General features: G+C 31.1%; 8 protein-coding genes across 15 annotated transcripts; 4 read left to right on the forward strand and 4 right to left on the reverse strand.

The window, feature by feature from the left end:
* Positions 1–478: 478 nt before the first annotated feature.
* Positions 479–6,253, reverse strand: Stc (nuclear transcription factor, X-box binding stc). 2 transcript variants are annotated; one of them, XM_076763014.1, is made up of 10 exons: positions 5,801–6,253; positions 4,159–5,703; positions 3,897–4,070; positions 3,433–3,822; positions 3,063–3,344; positions 2,673–2,963; positions 2,099–2,562; positions 1,447–1,977; positions 1,267–1,373; positions 479–1,198 (listed from the first exon to the last, which is right to left on the reverse strand). In XM_076763014.1, exons 1-10 carry the CDS (start codon positions 5,814–5,816, stop codon positions 1,096–1,098), a joined length of 3,903 nt encoding a protein of 1,300 aa, XP_076619129.1. In that variant the 5' UTR covers positions 5,817–6,253; the 3' UTR covers positions 479–1,095. The 2 variants fall into 2 exon arrangements, with proteins under 2 accessions (XP_076619129.1, XP_076619128.1); XM_076763013.1 differs by having other exon boundaries at positions 4,159–5,706.
* An 88-nt stretch (positions 6,254–6,341) lies between these two features.
* Dbp80 (putative ATP-dependent RNA helicase Dbp80) lies at positions 6,342–9,489 on the forward strand. The gene is made up of 8 exons (XM_076763017.1): positions 6,342–6,558; positions 6,862–7,082; positions 7,158–7,250; positions 7,325–7,542; positions 7,630–7,807; positions 7,902–8,139; positions 8,216–8,378; positions 8,501–9,489. Exons 1-8 carry the CDS (start codon positions 6,496–6,498, stop codon positions 8,752–8,754), a joined length of 1,428 nt encoding a protein of 475 aa, XP_076619132.1. The 5' UTR covers positions 6,342–6,495; the 3' UTR covers positions 8,755–9,489.
* Positions 9,490–9,611: 122 nt separating this feature from the next.
* LOC143340741 (heat shock protein 60A) lies at positions 9,612–13,685 on the reverse strand. The gene is made up of 4 exons (XM_076763015.1): positions 13,525–13,685; positions 12,294–12,705; positions 11,324–12,214; positions 9,612–10,740 (listed from the first exon to the last, which is right to left on the reverse strand). Exons 2-4 carry the CDS (start codon positions 12,703–12,705, stop codon positions 10,331–10,333), a joined length of 1,713 nt encoding a protein of 570 aa, XP_076619130.1. The 5' UTR covers positions 13,525–13,685; the 3' UTR covers positions 9,612–10,330.
* Positions 13,686–14,680: 995 nt separating this feature from the next.
* On the forward strand, positions 14,681–16,169 carry LOC143352145 (10 kDa heat shock protein, mitochondrial). Its single transcript, XM_076784442.1, has 3 exons — positions 14,681–14,840; positions 15,365–15,532; positions 15,617–16,169. Exons 1-3 carry the CDS (start codon positions 14,838–14,840, stop codon positions 15,758–15,760), a joined length of 315 nt encoding a protein of 104 aa, XP_076640557.1. The 5' UTR covers positions 14,681–14,837; the 3' UTR covers positions 15,761–16,169.
* Sas10 (UTP3 small subunit processome component Sas10) lies at positions 16,155–18,590 on the reverse strand. Of its 2 annotated transcripts, none has more exons than XM_076784427.1 (4): positions 18,185–18,590; positions 17,201–17,796; positions 16,404–17,101; positions 16,155–16,297 (listed from the first exon to the last, which is right to left on the reverse strand). In XM_076784427.1, the coding sequence occupies exons 1-4, from the start codon at positions 18,199–18,201 to the stop codon at positions 16,208–16,210; spliced, it is 1,401 nt and encodes a 466-aa protein (XP_076640542.1). In that variant the 5' UTR covers positions 18,202–18,590; the 3' UTR covers positions 16,155–16,207. The 2 variants fall into 2 exon arrangements, with proteins under 2 accessions (XP_076640542.1, XP_076640543.1); XM_076784428.1 differs by lacking the exon at positions 18,185–18,590 and adding an exon at positions 17,907–18,134.
* A 51-nt stretch (positions 18,591–18,641) lies between these two features.
* Positions 18,642–19,562, forward strand: Mrpl20 (mitochondrial ribosomal protein L20). The gene is made up of 3 exons (XM_076784441.1): positions 18,642–19,030; positions 19,102–19,212; positions 19,282–19,562. The coding sequence occupies exons 1-3, from the start codon at positions 18,944–18,946 to the stop codon at positions 19,537–19,539; spliced, it is 456 nt and encodes a 151-aa protein (XP_076640556.1). The 5' UTR covers positions 18,642–18,943; the 3' UTR covers positions 19,540–19,562.
* Positions 19,563–19,647: 85 nt separating this feature from the next.
* On the reverse strand, positions 19,648–20,979 carry Tpi (triose phosphate isomerase). The gene is made up of 3 exons (XM_076784439.1): positions 20,717–20,979; positions 20,305–20,558; positions 19,648–20,226 (listed from the first exon to the last, which is right to left on the reverse strand). Exons 1-3 carry the CDS (start codon positions 20,823–20,825, stop codon positions 19,846–19,848), a joined length of 744 nt encoding a protein of 247 aa, XP_076640554.1. The 5' UTR covers positions 20,826–20,979; the 3' UTR covers positions 19,648–19,845.
* Positions 20,980–21,173: 194 nt separating this feature from the next.
* LOC143352141 (INO80 complex subunit C-like) lies at positions 21,174–25,340 on the forward strand. 6 transcript variants are annotated; one of them, XM_076784435.1, is made up of 5 exons: positions 21,174–21,563; positions 21,842–21,900; positions 22,815–23,416; positions 23,496–23,677; positions 23,755–24,145. In XM_076784435.1, the coding sequence occupies exons 2-5, from the start codon at positions 21,849–21,851 to the stop codon at positions 23,915–23,917; spliced, it is 999 nt and encodes a 332-aa protein (XP_076640550.1). In that variant the 5' UTR covers positions 21,174–21,563; positions 21,842–21,848; the 3' UTR covers positions 23,918–24,145. The 6 variants fall into 6 exon arrangements, with proteins under 6 accessions (XP_076640550.1, XP_076640547.1, XP_076640552.1 ...); XM_076784432.1 differs by lacking the exon at positions 21,174–21,563 and having other exon boundaries at positions 21,665–21,900; XM_076784437.1 differs by lacking the exons at positions 21,174–21,563; positions 22,815–23,416; positions 23,496–23,677; positions 23,755–24,145 and adding exons at positions 24,154–24,343; positions 25,035–25,102; positions 25,187–25,340 and having other exon boundaries at positions 21,699–21,900.
* The last annotated feature ends 598 nt before the right edge of the window (positions 25,341–25,938 follow it).

Here is a 25,938-nt window from a genome sequence, read left to right on the forward strand (position 1 = left end):
AGTTATTAATAAATAATCAAGGTAGTGTATGTCAGGAGTAGGAGGAGTGGGGGTAGCTGTACTCCGGATACCTCCACTAACATTCTGTGATCCTGGCACGAAATTTTTAGTTCGAAACCTGTTCTTAGATGGCGATACTATACGATTGCACCAAATCGTGGGGGGCGAGAGGGGGTTTGTACTCCGAATAGTACGGATCCCTGATGTTAGATGGCGATACTATATTTTGTCACTTTTTAGCGCAATATTCAAATAAGAATCGCTTTCAGTAATCGTTTATAACTAATTAATTACATGTAAAAATGTGGTGGTAGGTAGAGGAGAATGGGAATAGGAAGCATGAAAAATATGTACTATGATTTAAATTTTTTATTAATATAAACATAAGGAATGGTTTACACATTTCTAATTTTATTAAATAAAAACTAAATAAAATTTGGTGATAGTAACGATATATTAAATACACATAGTATTACTATTTAGTATTGTATAGATGTGTGTTTATTGTTTTTTTTTCCATCTTATCACATTGTCATAGTATTTGACAAGCGTAGATACATCGAATTATTAATGAAAATGAACAGATATCAAAAAGAAAAAATGTATAAGCAATAAAGAGTCATAAATCAGTGAACATTGTTTGTTATCGTAATTACTACTATGCTTCATATTAGCCTCAATAATCTTATAATTATATCCTTAAAACGAAAAACATTCATGATAATTACAGTGACTTTTCTTCTTTCTACCGTTTACATCAAAAACACTTATTAATTTTTTTTTCTTTTCTCGGTTAAATTATAATTGTAAGTTAGGAAACAATTATTTTGTGCAATAAAGAGAAATTATATCGTTAAATTAAAATTAAAAAATTAATCTATCATTGTTATATCCTAATTTCACAATTTCAATACACTGGTATTTCAAGAAATACTTAAACAACCTGCATTCGGTATTACACAAGCATTCATATTTTACAAATAAGATTTACTAAAACATTTAATTAATTAGGTATACTTAGCAGCACATTTCCCTCAATTATGGTATTAATTGTTCTATTCGCATTACACTGTACACGATATACACATGATAATCTTAGCCTTGATAATCAAAGTAGTCTATTTCTGGATCTGACATCTTTGTTTTCGATTGTGTTTCTGGATTTTGGTTCCTTTTTGTAGGCAGTGATAGAATTGTTCTAAAATATAACAAATTTTAAACGAACGTCAAAGTGTTACATTTATAATTAACATATAATCTACCTACTTTACAGGTCCATCAGATTTTGAAGTGTTCAACATCGGCCCTGGGACTTTCCTCTGACCATTTTCTCGTTGTACAATGTCTAATAAACTATAGCTGGGTAACCAGCACTGTAATACGATTATTTAAATAACAATTGTTTAAAAAAAAGGTTTATTATTATTAAAAACAGACATTATGTACCTGATCTTTCACAGCAGTAGCAACAACATTTCTGTTAGGTTCCTGATCATATGCCTGACTCTCGCAACCAAAATGCTTACAGGACTCGTGAACAAAACGACGCTTATCTTTATTCATACTATCAAAAGAATAGCTGCGTGATTTCTGTTTCGAAGTTTTTGCCAATTGAACCAATTCTATTAGCTTCTCGTGAACCATTTGACAAAAATGCAAGTCCTTCTTAGCCCATTGTTTCATAAAATCGCTGTATTTAGGCATTAACTTCCCGCTTAAATCTGAATTCGCAATTTGTAAACCCTGTGCTAATTTCCTGTTCCGTTCTATTATTTTACATTCCTCGTTACATTCCAAGGTTTTCAACTGATTCTGTTTTTTTGCTCCTTGACCAAAAACTTCTTCCAAATTAACTGAATGACCCAGTTGCATATCAGCCATTTTACTAGCTAACATACTGCTTGCTTTTCTCTGATATTCTTTAGAATTTTCTGCGCAAACACGAGACATGGTCCTACGTCCGCACTGACATGTTACCTAAGTAAGATGTTCGTTGTTATAAAAAATAATATAATTAATGTATCTTCAACTTAATTACATTTTCACTACTTTAAGTTAATTTTATCTTTTCATTATAATCCCTGAAAAAATTCATTACCTTCACCATTTCTTTGCAAGGCGTCTCCGGACATTTACCCTCGTGGCAGGGGGCAGCGCAAATATGCCCACACATTTCTCTCGGAGTAGTGCACGGTTGAGAACATAGTTGTCCTGGTTTCTCGCACGGACCAGGATGACAAATAGTAATACATTTATGCCGACCACACGAAATAGGTTTGTTGCATGGTAAACCACATGAAATTTCATTAACGTAACACGCCACAGCTTTCCGTAGTTCGTGTTTGCCATGACACCATCTCTGTGTGAGGACGGTGCAAGGAGGACACGTTGGCTCGCTATGACAGTTGTGCAACACTTCGTGTCCACAAAAATGCTGACGCGAACAAGGTTTGTCGCAAGTGGGTCGTCTCGTACCACAGGGAACTGGAGGATATATCACAGCAGCCCCGCATTCACAGTACAACTCATCGAAGCTACTACGCCAACAAGGTTGACATCTTCCTACATTTATATACTATTTATTTCTTTTCATATTAAAATTTAACGAATATAGTCGTTTTTGTATGTTACAACTCCAAAATCTTAATATACTCAATATAATAGTATAATACCTTTATGACAACTTTGTTCACATTTATGTCTACCGCAGCTTAAAGTTTTAGAACACACCAAAGGACAAATATGTTCTACTTCTATGCAACAGAGTTGATTACATTTATGCTTGCCGCAAGATCTTCTTTTTGTGCATCTCTTTTCGCAACGCGCGTCGTCAGCCTTTGACGTTAAATCTTTGCATGCAATTTCTCTGTCCATATTACCGCAACGGCATTTGACGTCGGTAGTTAAATCGCAAACAGGACACTCTCCCTGATGACATTTTACCTTACACATATGAGGATTATCTGTAAAAAATGTATTCGATTTTTATTTATTCTTTTCGTACACATTCCATTTTATATTTTGCCGAATAAATGTTACATTCTTAGTTTCAAAATACTCACTCGGTTGACCACATTTTAGTTTCTTTGAACAAATTTTGTTGCAAACTGGAATTGGATCTAAGCATGTTTGTCTTTTCTCTGTTAACGGTGTTTGCCCGCAACAGCAAGTAGTAATTTTCTCTGGGGTTAAAGAACAGGATTCACAAGCATCTGCATGACATAACTTTGTACAAGTATGATTACCACACTCTAATAATTTGCCACAAACAGTTTCACAAGAGTATGTAAGAGAAACATTCTTCTGACACGTTACTTCTCTCTTATTTTTGCCACAGTAACATTCTAAAATCAAATTCATAAACTGTTACATTAAATAGTTGAATAGAAATTAATTATTATTATATATATTTATTATACTAAAATTTTGTACCTTGTTCTATTGTCTTTTCACAGTTTACGCATTCTCCGTGATGACATTTTGCTTCGCATTTATGCCTACTACAGTTCAAATCCTTGCCACATATACAATCGCAAAACAATAATTTATGCGTGCTGCACTGTACTGTTTGCGATGTTTTGCTACAGCCACAGTATCTTGTCACCATTGCTATGCATTGTGGACATGATCCTGGATGACATAGAAGAGTACATTTATGAGGACAACTATTTTTTGATAATATTCTACCACAAACTTCGCCGCAAGAATGTGCAATATCTCGACGATTCCATTCAGGTGCTCTTGTCTTGCCACAAAAACAGTAATATTCTTCAGGAATTGTCAAGCTCACGTTTTGGCATGCTGGACATCTCCAGCCATTTTCTAAAATGATGCAAACAATGATTTATGACTCCTGGCAGGTAAAATATTAAAACGTTCTTTGTATTCCCACTTACCCCCTTGTGATGATTTTGCCCACTTTTTGATACATTTCAAATGTAAGACATGATAGCAGTTGGAACATGACCAAATATAGTCATTCTGTTTCATATTTTCGCAACACACTAGACATTCTAGTTGCCCTTTATTTAGTTGATCCGTCAATCTTTCTCTTTGACTTGCAACGTCGTCTAAATAGTAAAATAATAGAATTATATTATTATTATTATTATTATAAAAAAAATAATATAATTAACCCGATTTGAATTATGCGCATACCAATCGAAAGTTTCTTATTCTGTTCCCGTTTTTGAAGACTACTCTTTTCATTAATTTCTCTTTTAGATCTCCAATTTTCATTTCCTTTTTCTTTATTTTCAAATGTATAGCTTTTATTTCTATCTTTCTCTCTGAAAACTTCAGTTTTATCTCCTTTATTGTATTCCCTATATCCCACATATCCTTGGTAATTATACCCCCTTTCCTTAACTTCCTTTGTTCTAAGTCTGGCTTCCTCATTTGAACATTTTCTAAACTCATTACATTCCTCATGACTGTACATTTGATCTTTTACACCAGATTTATTTTCTTTGCTATGGTTTTCCCAAATTACATTATGCCCCTGATAATTGCGTTTCTTCTCTTTGTAAGTGTGCTCTTCTCTATTATTATGTCTAGTATTATATGGATATTTCTTTGTATTTCTATGAGGATTATGCAATTGCATAGAACCAGAATTATAATAGGTAAATTCCTTGACTCGATTACTGGACTGTTTCATTCCATTAGATTCTACATTCTCATCTTTGGTAATGGTATTTCCTTTATCACTGCCATCATTTAATGATTTTTTATTTTTATGTGAATTTACATTCATACTCGAAGAAGCTTCTCTTTCGTTTAAATTTATCGTAGAAGCTTCTTTATAATTACAAGAACTATTACCATTTATTATATTTCTACCTGACATGTTAGCACCTATGTCTTTTGCATTTATTTGTGATTTATCTGAATAATGTTTATCGGTAAAATATTTATTACCTTGAAATTTATGAGAAGCCCTACCTTGTTGCTGATAAGAATTTTTATATGTATTTCTTTTATAAAACTGATCTTGTCCTTCTTTGGGCTTATAATTTACATTTCTTTTATCATACTTTCTTTCATATTTATTTACATCGCCGAAGGAATATTTATCTGATGTTCTAAGAGCAAGTTTGGTATCCTTGATATAAGAATCTGCATGAATGACAGAACAAGGAACATTTACATTTTTTGATTCGTGCTTCTCATCATCTGGTTTAACATGATTTGGCACAAACTCTTCGGCTGTTGCATGCAAATTTGACTGTTTGGTTACATTGGATACAGTTTCTTTAACTCCTTTTACAAAATTACCTTTACTCTTGGATGTTTTTAAATCATAATTATTGCTCCAACAATCGACGGGTACAAAATATTGTTCGGACTTAACGACGGTTGGAAAATATTCCAGATTATTCGATATTTGAGAATTATCTACAGCGTTTGTCAAATGCTCCTGATAATTATTAGTCTGAGACAACAGATTTGGCACAACGTTTGCGTCCGAACGATAGAATGCGTTCGGACAATTTTGCTCGAACACAGAATTGTTTTGTACGTAGAATTCGCGATTAGTTTGCAAATAATCGTTATTTAAATTATTAGAAAAATACGGCCAGTTTCCTGTAGCAGAACCAGGAGTATTTTGATCAGAGTACACGTAATTTTGATCGTTTGGCCCTGAATAAGAACCATCCCATGTGGCCATAATTTCTTCAACTTCGTGCGTTCCTCTCGAAGCTACTTTCCACGTTTATGACGAGAACAAAAACACAAAAAAGCCAAATATATGGTTAACTTGTTTCTCTTCGATTCATCCGTTACTTTAACTACCTACCAGTATCTTGTAGCATATGCTTTCAAAAATCGTTTTGAAACTTTAATGTCTGAGAATATCTATAAATTATACCGAAGATAACACAAAAATAAAACTAAATGGAATGGAACTGGTGTTTCATAATTCATAAAAAATTGTACGAAGAATTTTTCAGTCGTGACTTTCAATGACTGCAAATAAAAAAAATACCTACGGTAACGGGAACCAATTCACATTTGTTACGAATTTAGAACGTAAATAATTTCAAAAAACCACGAGCTTTTGTACAAAATGATTTCAAATTTGAACGATGAAGATTTTATGTAGGTCATAAATTTAAACAATCGTTCGAATCTATAGAAAAATAACGTTTAAAGTCGAATAAAACGAATTACTAATTTTGCAATAAACCACAGATAGAAGAATCTATTAAACATTAATCGCAATCACAAAGGATATCTTTAGAATCTTGTTCGATACTGTTAGATACCGAGTAATATCGAATGTAAGGGAAAAGTGGGGAAAAGGACTGATCTTCTATCTATCAAATAGATGGCAGTGGATGGCGCCCATAGCATTTCATAAAGTTGACACATTAGCCCAAGTATTCAACCATACTTCATAAAAATAGTCGATGAGTGAGTTTTTGTCAATTTGCTATTCTTATTGAAAGTTAAATTATCTTTGTGAAGTATCGTAAGTGTATCAATGTTAATATGGCTTCGGCTAAACTCGATTGGGGAAAATATGTGGACGAGCAGGAAAAGCTATCCGCAAAGGTAATATTTCTACTGTGTACATCTATGACACCGGCTTAACCTCGTTCTTACTCATTGATACCTATTTGTTGTTGAAAACAAAAGTCCTTTTTGTTTTATTTATATTGTATACTCATACATTGTCTACATACATTCAACGATTCGATTAAATAAATAACAGTTTAAATGTAGCGCACAATAAATAAATGTCTTGACTTCATCCCTTCTGCTACGAGATATTTTCAAAGACGAATGTTGAAACATTAACGTTTAATCAAATAGAGAAACACGGTACTTGATATTTTTATCAATAATCATCGATAGGTGGCCAACTTAAATATAGAGAAACAACAAAAAGAAAGCACAACAGGCAGTACAGATTCCAAGAGCGACGATGGAACGGACGAAATCTCGCCCGCGGAAAAATCGTTATTACAAAAAATTTTACGTAAAGGTTTAGTGGAAACAACAAAGGATTTAAAAATTCAAAGGATAGATCCATCTTCACCTTTATATAGTGTCAAATCTTTTGAAGCTCTTCATCTGTTGGTATTTTTTATTCTTAATTCTCGATTATTTTTAGAATTTGAAAAAAATGTAATTTGTAATACACATTTTAGTAAACCAGCTTTATTAAAAGGTGTATATGCTATGGGATTTAATGCTCCATCTAAAATTCAAGAAACTGCATTACCAACTTTACTTGCTGACCCGTAAGTTTGTTGTTTCTATAAAAGCATTTTATAAAATCCCTACAACAAATATGAAATTCAATGATCATTTATAGACCTCAAAATATGATTGCTCAGTCACAATCTGGAACTGGTAAAACAGCAGCATTTGTTTTGGCAATGCTTAGCAGAGTTGATACCACTAAAAATTACCCTCAAGTACTTTGTTTATCACCAACATATGAATTAGCCATACAAACAGGGGAAGTAGCAGCAAAAATGTCTGCATTTTGCAATGAAATAAAAATAAAATATGCTGTTAGAGGAGAAGAAAGTAATGTACACTATTAACTTTCTTTTTTTTTTTAAAGAATAATGTCTCATGGAAGAGGCATCTATCTTAATTTCTTAATTATTTCAGTAAGTCGCGGATCAAAAATCACAGAACACATCATCATAGGAACACCAGGAAAAGTTTTGGACTGGGCTGTTAAATTCAAATTTTTTAGTTTGAACAAAATATCTGTTTTTGTTCTAGACGAAGCCGATATAATGATCGCAACGCAAGGTCATCAAGATCAGTGTATTCGTATTCATAAGTAATTATTTTACTGTATAAAAACATGAAAAGATTTTCAAATGATGTTATATGTTATTTGTGTATATACGTTTCTTGCATTTATATACACACAGGCAACTTCCACGCACGTGTCAAATGATGTTCTTTTCTGCAACTTATGAGCCAGAAGTCATGAAATTTGCAGAAATTATAGTTAATAATCCTTTGATAATAAGATTATTGAAAGAAGAGGAAAGCTTAGATAACATTAAGCAATATTATGTCAAGTGCAAGGACTTGGATGAAAAATATACAGCTATTACTAACATTTATGGTGTAATAACAATAGGACAAGCGATCATTTTTTGTCATGTAAGATACTTCAAATTTCAACGTTAATACAAAATTTTCTTTGCTTGAAAATTATAAACTTCGTAACTACATGTAGACGAGAAAAACAGCTAACTGGTTAGCAGAAAAAATGACGAAAGATGGTCACGCAGTAGCCGTTTTATCTGGCGAATTAACGGTCGAACAAAGAATATCCGTTTTGGATCGGTTTAGAGCTGGTCTCGAAAAAGTTCTTATCACGACAAATGTCTTAGCAAGGGGTAATTATTATTAAATGTTTATAGCCACATTTTTGCAGACTTTTTTTATAACGTGTAATGTTTTTGTTGCATTTTTATAATATTTAAAAAAAATATAGATAATACAAATTTGTAATTTATAGGTATTGATGTTGAACAAGTGACAATAGTCGTAAATTTCGATTTACCAATGGACCAAAACCGGCAAGCAGATTGTGAAACATACTTGCACAGAATCGGTCGAACTGGACGATTTGGTAAATCTGGAATTGCCATTAATTTAATAGATTCACCGCACGCAATGGAATTATGTAAAGATATAGAGAAACATTTTGGGAAGAAAATACAGTATCTCGATGCGGATGACGCAGATGAAATAGAAAAAATTGGAGCTTAGATTAACGCGTAAGAAATATAATTATGCTTTAAACATTTAACATACGTAGGTATATTGTAATACTTCCGAAAAAAATAGATCTTTGTATTCTTAATACCAATTCTTTGTATTTCTTTTCCAATAGCATATATATTACCGATCAGTGTCATCTTTGATTTTTTTTTCATGATTTTATACCATCAATTTATTTGATACCATATTAAAACATTGCGATTGGATCAGGAATATCACAGAATTTACAGAGTATAAAAAATAAAAGAATATTTTTGTATGTTATATGATAAAGTGACTTTTGTACAAGGAAATGTTGTAGTGTCCTTGCCTTAATTCGATTATGATTTACATAGTCTGTTGATCTTTTATAAAAAGGGATTGTTTCACCATATTAGATTATTTCGTGCATTACTCTTTCAATTTTAATAGATATTAAATTTGTTACACAATGGTGAATAATTGTCGACTATTACGTTTAATTTACGTTGAAACGTATAAATCATAACTATTACATCAAAATTTTCTTGCTCGTCTATTTTATGTAATTTAAACAAAATATTACGACAAGACACATGAAACAATAGAATATTAAATGCTGCTCTTAAAAAACAATTACTTGAATTTTTCATTTATAAGGGAATTTTATATTATTAATTGTATAACGATTTAGTTTGATTAAACATTGCACAAATACAAATCAATTATTATCTTATTGTAATAATTGAAATTTACGTTATATTTTTTATAATTTTAATACTTCTTTTGCGATCATGACCCTTCTGGCTCATTAAATTTTATAAAGGAAATACAATAACATTTTCTTAATAGAGGAAAATTTAAAAAAAAAAACGAGAACTACGACATAATTTAAACATACATTTATTGAGACTAAAAAATGGAAAATAAATTGTAACATTAAAAAAAGTATAAGATAACTTGCGTTTTTATCCTATTGTAATACACACGTTTGTACACTTTCATTCTAATACATCCACACGGATGAGAAATTATATGAAATGTATTAAAAAGTATTATCTTTGTTCTAAACTTTTTTTCAAATTCATAAACAAATATAATTTTATTTTCAGTAAGAATTTTTCAACGGTAAGGTGGAAAAAATGTACTTTTATGAATGATTTGATAAATATTCTGTCGTTAACACAAATGAATGGCTTTACTTCGAAATCGATCCAATCATTTTTCCAACATTAAACGCATTTTTCATAAAAAGGACTTAACTATTAAAAGAAATATGTATGTTTGTTAGAATGAAAAATTGAATTTTCGTTAAATCATCTATGTTTCTAATAAAACAATAATGCTTATAAATGCAAAACAAAAACAAATATTACAACATGTAGGCAATAAACTTGTTTTTTGTGTCTTTATCTGCTGCTTGAAAGTACAATTGCCTTAAACGCGTTCGGTTTTTCTGGTTCGCGATTGGAAAAAAGATAGATCGTATTACTTGCAGTTCCAATCGGAATTTATAACAAGAGAAATAATATTGCAACTGAATTGCAATTCTTACCAAACATTAATTACAATATGAAATTCAGTCTTTGCATGGGACTTCACTTAATTACATGCCCATACCGCCCATACCACCCATACCGCCCATACCACCCATACCACCACCACCCATTGGCATTTGAGGTTCTTCCTTAGGCAATTCAGTAACTACCGCTTCCGCAGTCGTAAGCAAGGACGCAACACCCGCGGCATCAGTAAGCGCCGTACGCACTACCTTTGTTGGATCAATGATACCCTTCTCGATCATGTCAACATATTCATCATTGAGAGCATCGTAACCAAGATTACTTTCACTAACTTTTGCTACTACTACACTTGCGTCCACGCCTGCGTTTTGAGCAATCTGCAAACATGGCATACGTAAAGCGTTTGCCACTATTTTGATTCCTGTTTCTTGATCACTGTTCAATGCTTTCATTTTTCGAAGGGCAGGGATACATCTCAAAAGGGCAGTTCCGCCTAGAACATGAAAGCATTAAATTAAAAACGATTTACAGTAATGCATAGTTAACGCTCGGACGGCAGCGCTCGGGTCCGTTCGACCCCCACTCTAGACGAAAGTGCTCGCTTCTTCGATACTTGTCCTGCCTTGTGTTTACGTTCAAGCGATAACGAAAGGAACAGAGCTCAGAGGACGTATTCCTATACAGTACTCTGTGAAACACTTAAAGGTTAAGTCGCATTCTGGGCCTTGTTCGCATTTAGATCATCGTTATTTAACCGTGTTATAACGTTTTGCAATTATTCCACAACATTACGAAGAACACTCGTCAGAAAATAACGACGTTTTTCACGAGCTGATAGATAGTGAAGATAATAGTGACAGTGAAATTTCATCTGAATATCATATTGAAGAATCTGACGAAACTTTAACGGACAATAGATTTTATGTGAGTGTTGCCCTCTATGGAGTCGCCCGACGGTCCACCGTCCGAGTGTTAACTTTCCAAAGATTTCGGACTCAATGGTGAAAGTTACGCGTAGATTATTGTATTATAAAACCTCGTTGCGTACTGTAATTTAATAAACTGTTCATATTTACCTCCCGGAACAATGCCTTCCTCAACGGCAGCACGAGTAGCATTAAGAGCATCGTGGACGCGATCCTTCTTCTCATTAACTTCTACTTCACTGCTTCCACCGACTCTTAAAACTGCAACTCCTGATGCTAATCTTGCCAAACGTTCTTGCAACTTTTCCTTCTCATAGTCGGAAGTTGTATTTGCAATTTGATCTCGAATTACATCTGCTCGGTGATCAACGTCATTCTTTTTTCCTTTGCCTTTAAGGAAAAGCGTATCATCCTTTGTAATTACAACCTCTCCTACTTCGCCCAAATCGCATAACTGTATATTCTCCAATTTGACAAGATTCGCATCATCTCCAAACACAATTCCTCCCGTCAAAATTGCCATATCTTGAAGCGTTGCCTTTCTATTGTCTCCGAAACCAGGTGCCTTAACTGCAGCTACCTGTAAACCAATTTTCAATCTGTTGACCACCAGTGTCGACAGGGCTTCGCCATCGATATCTTCGGCTACAATGACGAGCGGTTTTCGTTGGGAATTTGCCAATTCCAATGCTGGAATTATAGCCTGTACGGACGATATTTTTTTTTCGCTAAATAGTAAAAGCGCATCTTGAAATTCAACTTTTGCTCCTTTACTAGAATTTATAAAATAGGGAGATATGTAGCCTCTGTCGAACTTCATTCCTTCTATGACTTCTAATTCATCATGCATAGTTTTTCCATCCTTTACTGTAATTACACCTTCTTTCCCAACTTTTTTCATGGCATCTGAAATAAGATTACCAATGGCTTTGTCTCCATTAGCAGAAATAGTTGCTACTTGAGCAATTTCCTCTGGAGTTGTTACCGGTTTACTTAGGGCTTTCAGTTCATCTTTAACCCTATCAACTGCTAACATAACACCTGTAACATGCCCATTAATCAAGTAAGAATTTTAAAGAAGTCAAAATTTTATCATGTAGATATTAATATCTTTGCTTACCTCTTCTGATTTCTACAGGATTGGCACCTTTGCTAATTTTTTCAAAGCCTTCTTTAGCAATGGCTCTTGCTAAAACTGTAGCTGTAGTCGTTCCATCACCTGCTTCCTCATTAGTATTATTAGCTACATCTTGTACCAACTTTGCTCCGATATTCTGAAACTTATCCTTTAACTCTACACCCTTGGCTACTGTGACCCCATCTTTAGTAATTTTCGGGCTACCCCAACTTTGTTCCAAAATAACATTCCGCCCCTTTGGCCCCATTGTTACTGCTACAGCATCTGCTAAAATGTCCACTCCTTGCAACATAAGTGCCCTAACTTCTGCTCCGAAACGTACATCCTTGGCATAGGCACGAACTTGTAATTGGCGCAAAGCTGTACTACGCAATACAGTCGGTAATCTGTGCATCTGAACAAATTTTCTTTAATTGTTACATTTGCAAATGCAATTTTCAATTTTACGAAATATATATAAAGTATACATTTCGTGAAAGTAATATTTTATAACAATTAAATTTCCAATTTTAATGAAAAAAAATTTAACAATTTTACTTCGATAAGATATTACTTTGTTATAATATGAATAATCCAAACGAACTAAAAGTGCTATTGCTTTTTAAAAGAAAACGTGGTTATGTAAACTACCGCGTGGATGACCATCGACGTATCCTATCCCGCATGTAAATTACCGCAAGAATTATGAAAATTGTTCGCAACAGATTATATACAATTAACAATCTTTATTTTTCACTTTCTCTCCATTCCCTTTTTCTTTCTTTTTCCTTTATTCAATATTACGAACTAAAATATACTGTCGCGTGCGTAATGACTTTGCCGGCGTGTTCGCCTCAACAATAAAAAATTGTATATTATTACATACAAAGAATAAGAATAATTTTAAAAAGTTATAACAGTCGAAAGGAATCTCGATCACATGTACAAATATTAAATTTCGTCTACTTTAATCGTGTATTCTTGACTACCTTTTTGAAAATTTGTAACATCTACGTAAATACATAATGCTTTTGAATCATCGACAACACAAACTTAAATAAATTATTACGACCACAAAGTCAATTAACAGAAGATGAAGAAAGAAAAAAGGTATAAATCGGTTATCGGCGAAATTAACTACTTCGAAAACGGTTAACCGATTAATATTGTCGAAAAATAAGTTTGCACTTCTCGCGTATCACACAACGATAGTTTTACCAAAAAAGAATTTTACCTTTGTTTAACGGAAGAAGAAAAGTCGTTGGTTAAGAGATCAAAGTTATAAAAGTAATTGAAAATCGTCGCAGCGTAACCGTACGTTGGCTCGTCGGTAGAATGAAATGTGTGAAAGAGCTTGCGCTATCACATGGAGCCTTCCCCTCCCTTTTCTTGGACTCTAACCTAATCCTCCTACTTCGATCAAGTACAAAAATTATAACTAAATTTTAAATAAATGGAATATATATGCGAATGCCTTATAATTAATCATCTTTTTATTTTTTATTGGCACTCGATGCATCGGTTTTACAATGTGCCGTTTTTTTCTAGAGAATTACGAGTTTCTAGAATGTACGAGAACGCATATGATGCAATCACCTAGCATACACCAATCATGTTCATTCGTTAATAGCCGGCGGATTCATTTTTAAATCAGTGTTTCTCAACCTTCAAATCGGTATAAATTCGTAATGATTTAACCGATTTGTGAATAAATCTAAACAGTTTGAAGTATATCAATAAAGAAGAATGCGGTTCCACGTTAAAATAATACGCTTTTAATGTATTTTTCGAGAACAACTTCGATTTACACTTGTTTCATAAATCTAGATTAACGCACGTCGAATCTCTTGCAATGGTCCTTTGACCTTTATCGTATCTTCATTATTTTTTTGTATAAATAATTTGATAAACGTGATCTTTACTCTATAGTAAGAAATATTCATTATGTGGCTTTAAATTAACGAATTGAAAATACTTATTGAGGACCTGTTTAGCATATTACGTTAATATGTTACCAGCTATTGAAATTTCTTGTTAGTGTAGATTATGAAAATCGTCGTCTGAACGTTCCTATTGAGTTTTCGATTGGTATCCAATCATACGCATATTACATACAAGTATCATCGTATGAAAGAGCTCTTAGAATTCACTTTATTCATTTTCTTTCGTTGCAAAAATTGGTATATGATTTCCTAAACCAGTCAAACAAGAGAGCATACGATACTTATTTTTAGTCATTTTTATTACTATACTGGGGCGATTTCCAGCATGCATGGGATCAAAGGTATGCGAGCGCTATCTCGCGACAGAATTTCTATTCTAAATCTAACGTACATATTACGTAACAGCAGATTCGTGTTGTTCAGCGCGAAATCAATAAAAGTTGGTGGGGCAAAGGAAAAGATAGAGGGGAGAGTGGAAGTTTCGAGAGAATCGGAGAAGTTACTTGCATTCGCCGACCGCCGTGTAGATCATACAACGTGTTTTAGAGTGCTTGCCGGGTGAATTGTTTAGAATTTGTGAATTTAAAAATACGTTATTTTAACAATGGTGAGACTTAACAAATTTATAATATCTTAAATTCATTATCAATACTTTTATATTCAAAATAATAGATTAATTCGTCTCATTTTATATGTGTTCTCGAAGATAACCTTCAAATCAGTAAAATAGTAGATGTATCTTTTACAAAAAAAGTACTGTAACTGAAAAAATATACTTAATAGATGCAAATGTAAATAAAATTAAAAACATGTATAATACGTTGTTGTTTTGTTCCGTATAACAATTCGAATAATACTATTCTTTGAAAATGTTACCGCGTGGCCGGTATCGAACGGTTTTTGTTAACGATGAAAACAAATGCTTATAAAACTCAATAAAATAAAAGAATTCATATAATAGTACAGTTTGATCATTTACTTACATGATTCAATATTGTAAATTTTGTTCTGACACTATTAATAAATTCGGTGTATTACGAAAGTTTGCATCATGCATCATCTTAAAGTAATTGTTTCCACTGTGTGTGTTCGGACGAGCTTTTTCGTATATTCTTTATTTAATATTTTTAGGCTGCAACTAGTGCTATTAAGAGACTTGTACCCCTGTTTGATAGAGTTCTTATACAGAGAGCTGAAGCTGTAACAAAAACGAAAGGTGGTATTGTTTTGCCAGAGAAAGCACAAGCAAAAGTTTTGCAGGGAACGGTTGTGGCAGTAGGACCTGGACAACGAAACGATGTATTGAAATATTTAATAATTATAAAAGTTATAAATCTAACGGTAAAGGAATAAAAGTAACAATTAATATTTATTTTTTTTTAGAAAGGGGAACATGTTCCTTTAAGCATTAAAATTGGTGATACTGTTTTACTACCAGAATACGGTGGAACTAAAGTAGAACTCGAAGACAATAAAGAGTTCCACTTATTCCGTGAATCAGATATATTGGCAAAATTAGAAGTATAAGATTTTATCAAATTTATATTTTTAATTTTTCAAATACAACAAATTGTTTTCTGAATAATTCAGAGATAAGAAACAGTGATATCCAAATTAATATAGCTGTGTTCATTATTACACTATAAAATTACTTTGTTCTTTTGTGAATTTGATATCTACATGTAAGTGTTATGACTTCATACATATAACAAAAATAAATCATTTATTCATTACATTTATATAATTATCACTCTACATATTATTTCTTGTTATATTTTTGTCTGATTTTGTTACTTTGTATTGACTAAAAATAGAATAAAACCTATTAATATTGATGAAATTAAAATACAGTTGTTCAATGAATCTACATTTATATTTTACATGTAAAAGGAAACATATGTGTTAATAGAAAATAAACTAATTCTATAGATTTGAATATCTGCTATATTTCAAAACTGCTCAGTTTTTACAGTTTTATTTTAATTTAATACTTTTCTTTACACTGGCTTTAATACCAGATATTTCTCCAGTGTAGCGAGTAATTTCTTTTCTCACTTCTCTTACCTGTAAAATAAAAAATCAGTATTTATTTTTAAATATTTATAATAATTGTGATTCATTGAGGGCTTACCAGTATGAACATATTAAGTATCTAAAGATATATACATACCGCTCCCTTCCTACGAATTTTAGCTTTACGATATTTATTCCTATGTTTGACCCTGGGATTACGTTGTTCTTTTTTACGATGCGGTGTTAAACCTTTATTCTTTGCTATTTGGTAAGTAATTGCTCTTTTCTCGCTACTTTCGGTTATAGAATCTCCCGTATCAATATCTCTTTCTTCTTGATCTTTGTCTACGGATATATCGTTTTTCAAATCTTCCTCAGCCGAAAATTCATTGTCTTCTATGTTAGATTCAGCTTCAGACACATTTTCAGGTTTAGTTGATTGATTATTTATAACTTCTCTTACAGGTTTTTTTAGATAATTCAATTTCTCTTTCAAGGAACTAGTTATCTTTTTCCCATTACTGTTTACATTGCTTCCATTAAATATGTTGTATAGTGGTTTACCTTGTCTCTCTGCTTTTAATAATTCTTGTATTTGTTGTATTAAGTTACCTTGTCCTGATTCCAATTGATTTAATAACTGACGATACTGTGCCAAACGTTTTATAACTGGATGAGAATTTACAGGCGACCTTTTGGCCTTGAGCATCAAATAAAACGAAATATTGATACAGTAGTTTAATAAAAGATGATACTTGGTATTTACAAAAGTGATTGCAGGACAATTTGGGACTATACCATTTTTAACTAACTTTAAAAATGGTGCTAACACATCTCTTGCTTCTATCATACGATCTAAATCATAAATTAAATTTAAATTACATTTGTAATTTAATTTTATTAACTAAAAATACAGAAACTGAATATTTTTTAATAATAATACTGTATATGTACCTTTAAAATCATTTACAAGTGCCATAAATTCAGGATTTTCTCTTTGCATTAATGCTTGTTTCTGTCTTTTACTAAGCTTACTCAGATCAGTCTTTACAAATTGTTCTGTTTTTTCATAAATCTTTTGTTTATTATCTTCTTGTGCTTCTATGAAATCTAATCCAAAATCAACATCATCTAATTGTTCTGCCAACCTTTTTTGAATACTTTTAGCTTCTTCTTCTTCTATTTCTGCTTCTGCTAAATCTTTTTGGCTGACAGTAGAATAATCAGGATCTACATAATCCGTAGAATAATAAGCTCTCTTGTTTTTACCCCAAGCTTTTTCATTTGGTAAATCTAAATCTCCATGCAATCCTTCGATATCAGACTCCATGGAGTCAGCTTCTGTTTCATCTTCAATATCATCTTGATCCTTGTCATGTAACCCATAAATCTCATATTCACTGTCATAACTTTCAGAAGAATGCCTGGCTCGTACTTTTTGAAGTAATTTCTGTTCAGTTTCTGATAATTCTTCTTCAGAATCTGTAACTTCGTTCATATTTATATCCTCTAAATCTTCCATCTCTTCAACCATTTTAGTTACTTTTGACCTATTAAAAAGATGTGTAAGGAAAAAACCCAAATAAAACTATAATATGAAATTAAATATGTTATTATAAATAAAAATTAAAAAATTAAAATCTTGTATGCATAGGAATACAGTTTAACCTGTACCTACTAACACTCATTTTTGTATTTTTATATTATTCGAGACTTAAGAATTCGTTAAAAAGATAGATATGTAAAAAAGGCATTAAATCTGGTTTCAAATATTGTTTCTTTCGAAACAGGTGTATATAAACATAAAAATAGCAGTGCATATAACATTTCTGTTAAAACATTCTCAATATATTTGATTTCTATATTGTAAATAAGTGGGTTTAACATAACTTAAGCAATATACACTAACATTCAATTGGATTTTTAAGTTCCCTTTACCTTTGTTTATTTTTCATGTTGAAATTTTAGTTCAAAGCGATACAAAAGTCAACACGCGCATACAAAATTTTATTTAATCTCAGAGGTACAAGTTAATGATTTAAAATATAAATTGATATCTGGCACGTCTAGGGATATTCGATCTTTTAAATTAAATCTTACATATCTGATTTTAACACGAACTTAAAATTATTTACGTTCCAATAAAACTATGTATTTAACACAATCATACAATACTTTAGATTGTACAAGGTCACTTTATTAAGGCATGAACTACAATGCAAAACTTCACGTCGTTTTTTTTTATAAAAAGAGAATGAGCAATTACTTAGAATTTTTAAATAAAATTTCGTGACACTAAAATAAGTATATTATTGTATTTTTTGTTAAATAAAAAGAAATGGTTAATTTTATTTAAAAGTTATTTTGCAAATTATCTATTAATATGTCTAGATAAAATGTATATTGCTTTTTTACGTTTAATTATGTGGGTCAAAATTAATTTTTCCGCCCTTTGGCATTATCAACATACGCCGTATACACTACACACTCAATTTTGTGAATAGCTATATATAATTGAAGAATATACCGAGTGAAAGAATAGTTTTTTCGTAAATAAAGCAATTTGTTCAAGTTTACCATACATGTTTTTAGAGTACAGTTATAAATTGCCAAGTTTGTACTGTATCTTTTAATTCCATCTACGTAATTCTACGTGAATCTTTAGGTTAGAATCGTTTCTTATTTGAATCTAGAAAAATGGTGTTCTTAAGTGCTCAATTATTTGGGAGATGTCGAGGTCCTGACGAATTTTGGCGAAAGCGACAAATATTTAAGCTCGCTGCGGTAAATAAATTTATTCAGGGTAGCGTACAAAGGAACGAATTATATGTTTTTTTATAAAATGTAATTTTCAGCATTACATTGGTCGAAGAAGGAACTGTTATAGCATAGCCATAAGAAATGTACACAGAGCATTGTTAAAATCTACATTGGGAAGGCAACTTAAAAAACAAGATATGAAAGAAGTACAAAATAATTTTTTTTCTTACATAGTTGTTGGTTTCTTCATTGTATAATTAATTGCTTGTTTGTAGCTTTGGGAAACTAGGATAGATGCTGCTACAAATGAACATGGTATTAGTTTGAGACCATTTTTGGAAGGGTTAAGTAGATGTAATATTTTACTTAATCGTAAATCATTAGCAACTTTGGCTATCTGGGAACCACGGACATTTAAGTGTTTATCTAATATTGCCTGTGCAAAAGCAAAACTGGGAGGAATCAAACAAGTTTCCGATACTCCTATGCCTGAAAGTATTGTAGTCAAAGGATTAGTTGATAAACAACATTAAAAAACAATTACAAAACAATAAAATTTGTGCTTTGTTGTAACATTTATTGTGTCATTTATGTTTATATATTTGTAGGAAATGTATATTTGTAGAAGGAAAAACAGAACATAATACAATGCAGTTTATTATCAATTTCAAAGTAACTTTTCATTCCAACAACATGACTTAGATATATTTCTATGTAAATAACAAGGAAAATATAAGTTAATTCTTTATTTTACTTTTTAAAATACACGTTCCTAACGTGTATTAATCGATGATCGGATAATATTTTTCTGTTTTATTAATCAATGAATAAATAACATCTTACTGTTTTGCATTAACAATTTTTACAAAGTCAGGTTTCAAAGATGCTCCTCCAACTAAGAATCCATCTATGTCTTTTTCTTTTGCTAAATCTTTTGCATTATCTGCTGTTACTGATCCTCCATATATGATCCTAACAGTTTCTGCAACAGTTGCATTGACATTTTTACTAAACCATTCTCTTAGTTTCTCATGTACTTCTTGAGCTTGTTGAGGAGTGGCTGTTTTGCCTGTTCCAATTGCCCATACTGGTTCATAGGCAACAACTACATTGTCCCAAGACTTGATTTTATCTGAGATAGCTTTAGTCTGTCTGAATACTACTTCCTCTGTTTTTCCAGCTTCACGTTCTTCTAATTTTTCTCCAATACATGCAATTACCTTAGTACAAACAATATTTTTAATAATTTGCACAGACATATTTCAATGAAAAATTTCTTATATAGAAATTGTAGATACCTTCACTCCAGCTTCCAAAGCATGAGCTACCTTCTCTGCAACCAATTCATCTGTTTCATTGAACACATTTCTACGTTCTGAATGACCAAGAATTACCCATGGGATTCCATTATCTAAAAGCATAGCAGGACTAATTTCTCCAGTAAATGCTCCTTTTGCAACCTTGTATGTATTTTGTCCACTGATACTAACATTGTTAGGTAATATGCTTTTTGCGTAAGTCAAATATATTGATGGTACACCGACAACAACCTCTGTCAATATAAAAGTATAATTAATATTTGAATATTTTAATGTATGTTTCTTTGAGAATAAGAATTGTCAAACACTATATAACAACACGTAGTTTGACGTCGTTGGAAAATTGGAAAATACGAATTATAAAACATTAAAATATACAGATGAAACGTACCAACATTTGGATCGAGTGGTCCGGTTTTTAGAAATGCTACGATACCATCTATTTCACTTTTGGTACCGTTCATCTTCCAGTTACCACCAACAAAGAATTTACGACCCATGGTTTCACAATATAATAATTTCCGTAAGCTATTAGCAAAAAGAAAACTGCAACTTGTTTGCAAGTCTAGAACAAATTCAAAAAATGTTCTTCTGACCTTCAAGAGAAGAGAAGGTGAATATGATCACGTTCCCAAACCTTATTTCACGAAACCCCTACCTATCCTGAATTTAATATAGAGGCTGTTTCAGATTTAAGTGGTCAGATTTGAAATAGGAATATAGCACCATAAAAAAAATTAATTTCTCCTCTGGAATTATGCCTGCAAACTCCTTGTTTATAAGATATTGTTTTCTAAAATTACAAGACTTAGAAATGACATCGAAATACCTCTGTTTCCATGATCGAATATTACTAATACGTTTATTAATTTTATTATCGATATATGTAATGCTTGTCTCCTCGTTGGAGACAGACATTCTTCTTTAGCATTAAATTAAATATAAATTCGATTAAAAAAATAGAGATACATATATATTTCTTAAAAAATTACTTTATAATATTTCGAGTCTGATCACTAAAATCTGAAACATCCTGTATACGCAGGGTACGTTTACACGATCCTAATTTTGCCAAAATGATTAATTTCAGTATTCATTGGGAGCATTGTTTTTTGTCTTTTAGGAAAAATTCGTCAACTCCAACACCAACTAACACTCCTATCCGAAAGAAAAGAGATCTTGGTTAGTTCCAAAGTTGGCGATTTTTTTTTAAAGATCAACAACTAATGTACTCAAGTGTACGTTAATGTTATAACTTTGACATAAATTCGAATCTGTCTTAAAAATAGATGCATAACAATGATATAACAGATATTTTCAGATAACAGAAGCAGTAATATTATGGAATATTAACTAACATAATCTATATTTTTCAAGCACAGTATACATACACTTTGTTCGATTACGATTAATTTGCAATGATTTTATATAATAATGTTTTTCTATTTTCCTAAAACAAGAAAACTACTTATTTAAATGTCTACCTAGTAAGCTTGTATACTAATATAATAGATAGTATTTGTATGTTTCAAATTAGCGACGAAGTCCAAGCAACGTTGTTTCGATCTATCGATGGTGAGTAATAAACAAATATTGTAAGTTTTAAAATAACATTTTATATTTCAATAATCTAGTGAATCAGAATATTTGTATGCAACATTCAACACATTATAAGTACTATTATAAATAGAGTGTTAATTTAAAACCTCAATATATGTTTAACAAATGTTTGTTTTATAGGTTAAAAAATTACTAAGGTTAATATACTGTTCAATATTTCTTTGTAATTATTATTAAATGAAATATGCGATATACTTACAAGGATTCAGAAATTGTTCATGTAACATATTTTTGTAACATACCTTAATAAGATAGTTACAACGAAACCAAATAATAGGCATATTAATGACAATTTTTAAACGATACATTGACTTTTATCATTTATTATAGCAGCGTAAACTGCAATAACTCGTTTGTGAAACATAAATTATTGAAAGTATTTTTCATTGTACTAGATGTCCAAACTGAAACAGACAACCTAAGTATGTCCTTTATTTTTAATGATACAGAAATTGTTCATGGCTTAATTTGCATGGTTCAGATACAAAAATATTTAGGTGGCCTGCTTAAATTTAGACATCCTGTATACTATTATGAAGTTGCATATAAAAACAGTTGCTAAAAGTTATTTATGATAATGTGTTGTCAACTATTTCATAATAAACAAATTAGTATTTTTGAATATTTTTCTCTAAAAACGTTTACGCGCAATAATATTTATTTTTCTGCGTAAGCATAACATTGTGATGTTGTGATTTGAAACATGTTTGAAGTGCCAACGTTCAACGTAGACAAATTTGTACATACATTAATCCAAAATTTAGGTTTAAGAATTCAATCTCCAGTTTATAAAAATTTTAACAAAATAACCTTTAATAAATATGTAGACAGAGCTTGTAGAATCAACCAACAATTATTTTATACCATAGAAAGAATCAGAGACATTAATATAAAACAGAATTTGGATTTTTCCAATGAGAAAGACATACAATACTATATAGAAAAACATACTAGACTTTTTGATAAGTTTGCTTCTTTGAGCAATACATGGATATCAAAGTCTCATTTGAAAAATCTTAATGTAAGAATTCTTCAAAAAGTTAAGGCAAGAAGAACAAATTTTGAAAACACAAAAAAAGTGGAAGCTAAAATATTAAATAAAAAGATATTTTGCAAAAAAAAAGCACAAAACAATTTAAGTAATAAGTTGGATGAATTAAAAAAGAATTTATTGTCACCAACATTATGCTCAGAAACATCCATTAACCTACATAATTATAAAAGAAGTAAATGTAGGAAAGCTCCTATATCTAAAAATCCTAACATAGTTTGTCATGATAAAAACTGCAAAGATAATATTTCAAAAATAAAGAACAATAATCAGAAAGTTTCTGTCAGGCATAATTTGTCAAATAATCTAATAAATGTTGCAAAAACAAAAACAGAAATGGCTGAAGGATTCTTATATTTACATACAAAAGATATAGAAAGTATAAAGAGAAAAGTTCATGTTACTCTTTATATAACAAAGGTTGTATAATATGTTTATTATTAATTGTGTCAAATTTAGAAAAAGATCTGTTTTATTTTATTTAACAATTATTATACAGAATGAAAGTTATGATCATGATATAAAAGATCAAATACAATACAACCAATTGCTTTGCCAACATGCAATTCTGTGTCTGATTGAGCCTAGCAAAAAGGCTTTTGTTTTATTTGAGGATGATTTGTCAATTATTATCCAGAAATATTTATCTCAAGGATACAAATATCATTTTGAATTTCAGAGGTATTTTATTAAAAAAGAAAACAGTACATGTATGTTTGTAAATATTTTAAGTTCCAATGGATAAACACTTTTTATAGAAATTCACAAGAATACTGTACCGCATTACTTATTTTGAGTCAGTGGGCCAAAGTTTTAGTTAAACATTTGAATACAACAATGATGCTTACAATTTCTGGTATACTGGGATGTGATGTACAAGAAGTATTAGTTCTAGATAGTCCGGAAGAAAAGTTATTATAAATGATTTAAGTAGAACATAATGTAATTTTGAAATAAAGAAATTTTTTTCAATGTGTCTGTATTGTGACAAATTTAGAGTTAACTTTTTAAATGACGGTTTATTATATAAGTAGTTTATGTAATTAATTTTAATAAAAGCAATTTATTATTTATACCAATTAATATCAATTATTTTTTTAATATTTTAATATTTTTTTATATCAATTACTAGCTATGAAACATTTACAACTTCATAGGTATAATGAAAGATGGTGAGCGAGGAAGTTGCGGAATTTAACAAGAAACTACAACCAGTTTTCAAAAACCCAATTTTTCAACAGAAATTTCGACCTACTAGTACTGCTGGAAAGAAACGAACGTGGCGTTCTTTAAAGCAAGTGTTGGCTCAGGAACGTGCGTTACCATGGCCAGTCGACGTAGTACATTGTATGAATTACTTTCAAAATTGCTTTAATCAATTTTAAAAGATTTGTTGTAAGAGTCACGAACAGTTAAGAAAGAAATTCCTTCGTCAAAAAAACGTCGAAAAAAACACCATACGAACACATGTTCTATATTCCTTAATTTTTGAGCTACGAATGATTAAAAAAAATATTTGCCACGTGCATTAAGACATGTCTTTGACCTTATTTAATATTTATAAATAATATCATTGATTGTACGCAAATTGTTGGGTAGGACAAGGTGTACTTGCCCTTTACGGTCTTCTGCTTTGATTTTTACTTGTGGGATCATTTGAAACTTATTGTGTATGCAAAACAAGTGAACAATGTTAAAGATCCACAAGAAAGAATAGTAGCGAGTGCGAAATTCGATATAAATCGAGGATTTAAATTATAATTCGAAAATTAAGGAATTTAAAGAATATAACCACATTTTTTACTTTGTTTAATGCGTAGATTCGCTCCATCGTAGATGGATGCCTTGTATTTCTATTTATAAATAATGTTTACATTTTCCAATATTATAAATTTTAAAAAACACTTCGTATTAACTTTTTGAGATTTAATCATTCAGTACTTTGAAAACGATAGCAGTGATTCAAATTGGCCAATAGCATGTATACGATGAATGTCGATCCACAATGAAAATATTGTCAATTTATAAAAAATTGCAGATAGTTCTATTAATGCACCGCCAAGCTTCAGACCAGCAAAAAAGTATTCAGATATTTCTGGATTACCCGTAAGTGACAACTGCTTTTACGATTGTACAATTGATTACATTATTAAAATGTAAATGCATGCATAAATTACATTTATTTTACAGGCACGATATACAGATCCACAGACTAAATTATACTATGCAACTGCTGAAGAATTTGCAACAGTTCGAAGTCTACCAATGGATATAACTGCCGGATATCTAGCGTTACGCGGCGCTTCCAGTATTGTTGGATAAATAAATTGATAATTTTAATTTCTATCAGGTTTTTTAATATTTATGTAGTAATTTTACTTATAGTTATTTTAGGGTAACGAACGATCGTAATTCTGCACTTTAACCCTTTCGATACTAATCGGTGACATAGTCATCAATCATTGCACGTTCGTTGTATCCTACCGGTGACTATAGTGACCCGTTCAAGTTTCGCGTATATTATTAAACAATTCTTTAAATTTGATTATTCTGACGCGCATTTATGTCTAATTTCTTATATATGCCATTTATAAATCAAATTGATAAACTCCACTTTTTGAACTTTCAATATTGATGCACGTGATTAATACCTAACTTTCTATATTTAAAATAAACTTCCTTAATAATTGCGCTGAATACTATAAATTAATTAAAAGAAATTTTTATTTTTAGGGGGAACCTTAAGAAAGGATGTATATTATTTTGTAATTTCTTTACTTTTCCTTTTGTGGAGTTAATCGATTTTGCAAATAAGCGGCTTATACATTGGTCCAATATAAGTTGCGTGAGAAATTAATAATATTGTACATATGCAAGAAAATATCAGAAATTATACTTTGACTTTGGTGAATTGTACGTTCACGTCTTAATCGCTCTGAATC

This window comes from Colletes latitarsis, chromosome 3 (assembly GCF_051014445.1).
Source record: "Colletes latitarsis isolate SP2378_abdomen chromosome 3, iyColLati1, whole genome shotgun sequence".
Taxonomy (NCBI): domain Eukaryota; kingdom Metazoa; phylum Arthropoda; class Insecta; order Hymenoptera; family Colletidae; genus Colletes; species Colletes latitarsis.

Bases quoted from the DNA above. Each gene is read 5' to 3' on its own strand.
- LOC143352141 (XM_076784431.1), top strand. From the start codon at position 22,649: ATGTTTGAAGTGCCAACGTTCAACGTAGACAAATTTGTACATACATTA. The intron at 23,417-23,495 runs GTTGTATAATAT...ATTATTATACAG, and splicing joins TTACTCTTTATATAACAAAG to AATGAAAGTTATGATCATGA. The intron at 23,678-23,754 runs GTATTTTATTAA...CACTTTTTATAG, and splicing joins TATCATTTTGAATTTCAGAG to AAATTCACAAGAATACTGTA.
- Tpi (XM_076784439.1), bottom strand. From the start codon at position 20,825: ATGGGTCGTAAATTCTTTGTTGGTGGTAACTGGAAGATGAACGGTACC. The intron at 20,559-20,716 runs GTACGTTTCATC...TTATATTGACAG, and splicing joins ACCACTCGATCCAAATGTTG to AGGTTGTTGTCGGTGTACCA. The intron at 20,227-20,304 runs GTATCTACAATT...GTTTGTACTAAG, and splicing joins CTTTGGAAGCTGGAGTGAAG to GTAATTGCATGTATTGGAGA.
- Mrpl20 (XM_076784441.1), top strand. From the start codon at position 18,944: ATGGTGTTCTTAAGTGCTCAATTATTTGGGAGATGTCGAGGTCCTGAC. The intron at 19,031-19,101 runs GTAAATAAATTT...TGTAATTTTCAG, and splicing joins AAATATTTAAGCTCGCTGCG to CATTACATTGGTCGAAGAAG. The intron at 19,213-19,281 runs GTACAAAATAAT...GCTTGTTTGTAG, and splicing joins AAAAACAAGATATGAAAGAA to CTTTGGGAAACTAGGATAGA.
- Dbp80 (XM_076763017.1), top strand. From the start codon at position 6,496: ATGGCTTCGGCTAAACTCGATTGGGGAAAATATGTGGACGAGCAGGAA. The intron at 7,083-7,157 runs GTTGGTATTTTT...TACACATTTTAG, and splicing joins TCTTTTGAAGCTCTTCATCT to TAAACCAGCTTTATTAAAAG. The intron at 7,251-7,324 runs GTAAGTTTGTTG...GATCATTTATAG, and splicing joins CCAACTTTACTTGCTGACCC to ACCTCAAAATATGATTGCTC.
- LOC143340741 (XM_076763015.1), bottom strand. From the start codon at position 12,705: ATGCACAGATTACCGACTGTATTGCGTAGTACAGCTTTGCGCCAATTA. The intron at 12,215-12,293 runs GTAAGCAAAGAT...GGCATGTTACAG, and splicing joins TCCTGTAGAAATCAGAAGAG to GTGTTATGTTAGCAGTTGAT. The intron at 10,741-11,323 runs GTAAATATGAAC...TTCATGTTCTAG, and splicing joins GGAAGGCATTGTTCCGGGAG to GCGGAACTGCCCTTTTGAGA.
- LOC143352145 (XM_076784442.1), top strand. The intron at 15,533-15,616 runs GTATTGAAATAT...ATTTTTTTTTAG, and splicing joins GACCTGGACAACGAAACGAT to AAAGGGGAACATGTTCCTTT.
- Stc (XM_076763013.1), bottom strand. The intron at 2,563-2,672 runs GTATTATACTAT...ATATAAATGTAG, and splicing joins TGAACAAAGTTGTCATAAAG to GAAGATGTCAACCTTGTTGG. The intron at 1,978-2,098 runs GTAATGAATTTT...CATCTTACTTAG, and splicing joins CTTGCAAAGAAATGGTGAAG to GTAACATGTCAGTGCGGACG.
- Sas10 (XM_076784427.1), bottom strand. The intron at 17,102-17,200 runs GTACATATACAG...TTTATGATTTAG, and splicing joins ACTTGTAAATGATTTTAAAG to ATCGTATGATAGAAGCAAGA. The intron at 16,298-16,403 runs GTATGTATATAT...TTTATTTTACAG, and splicing joins AAATTCGTAGGAAGGGAGCG to GTAAGAGAAGTGAGAAAAGA.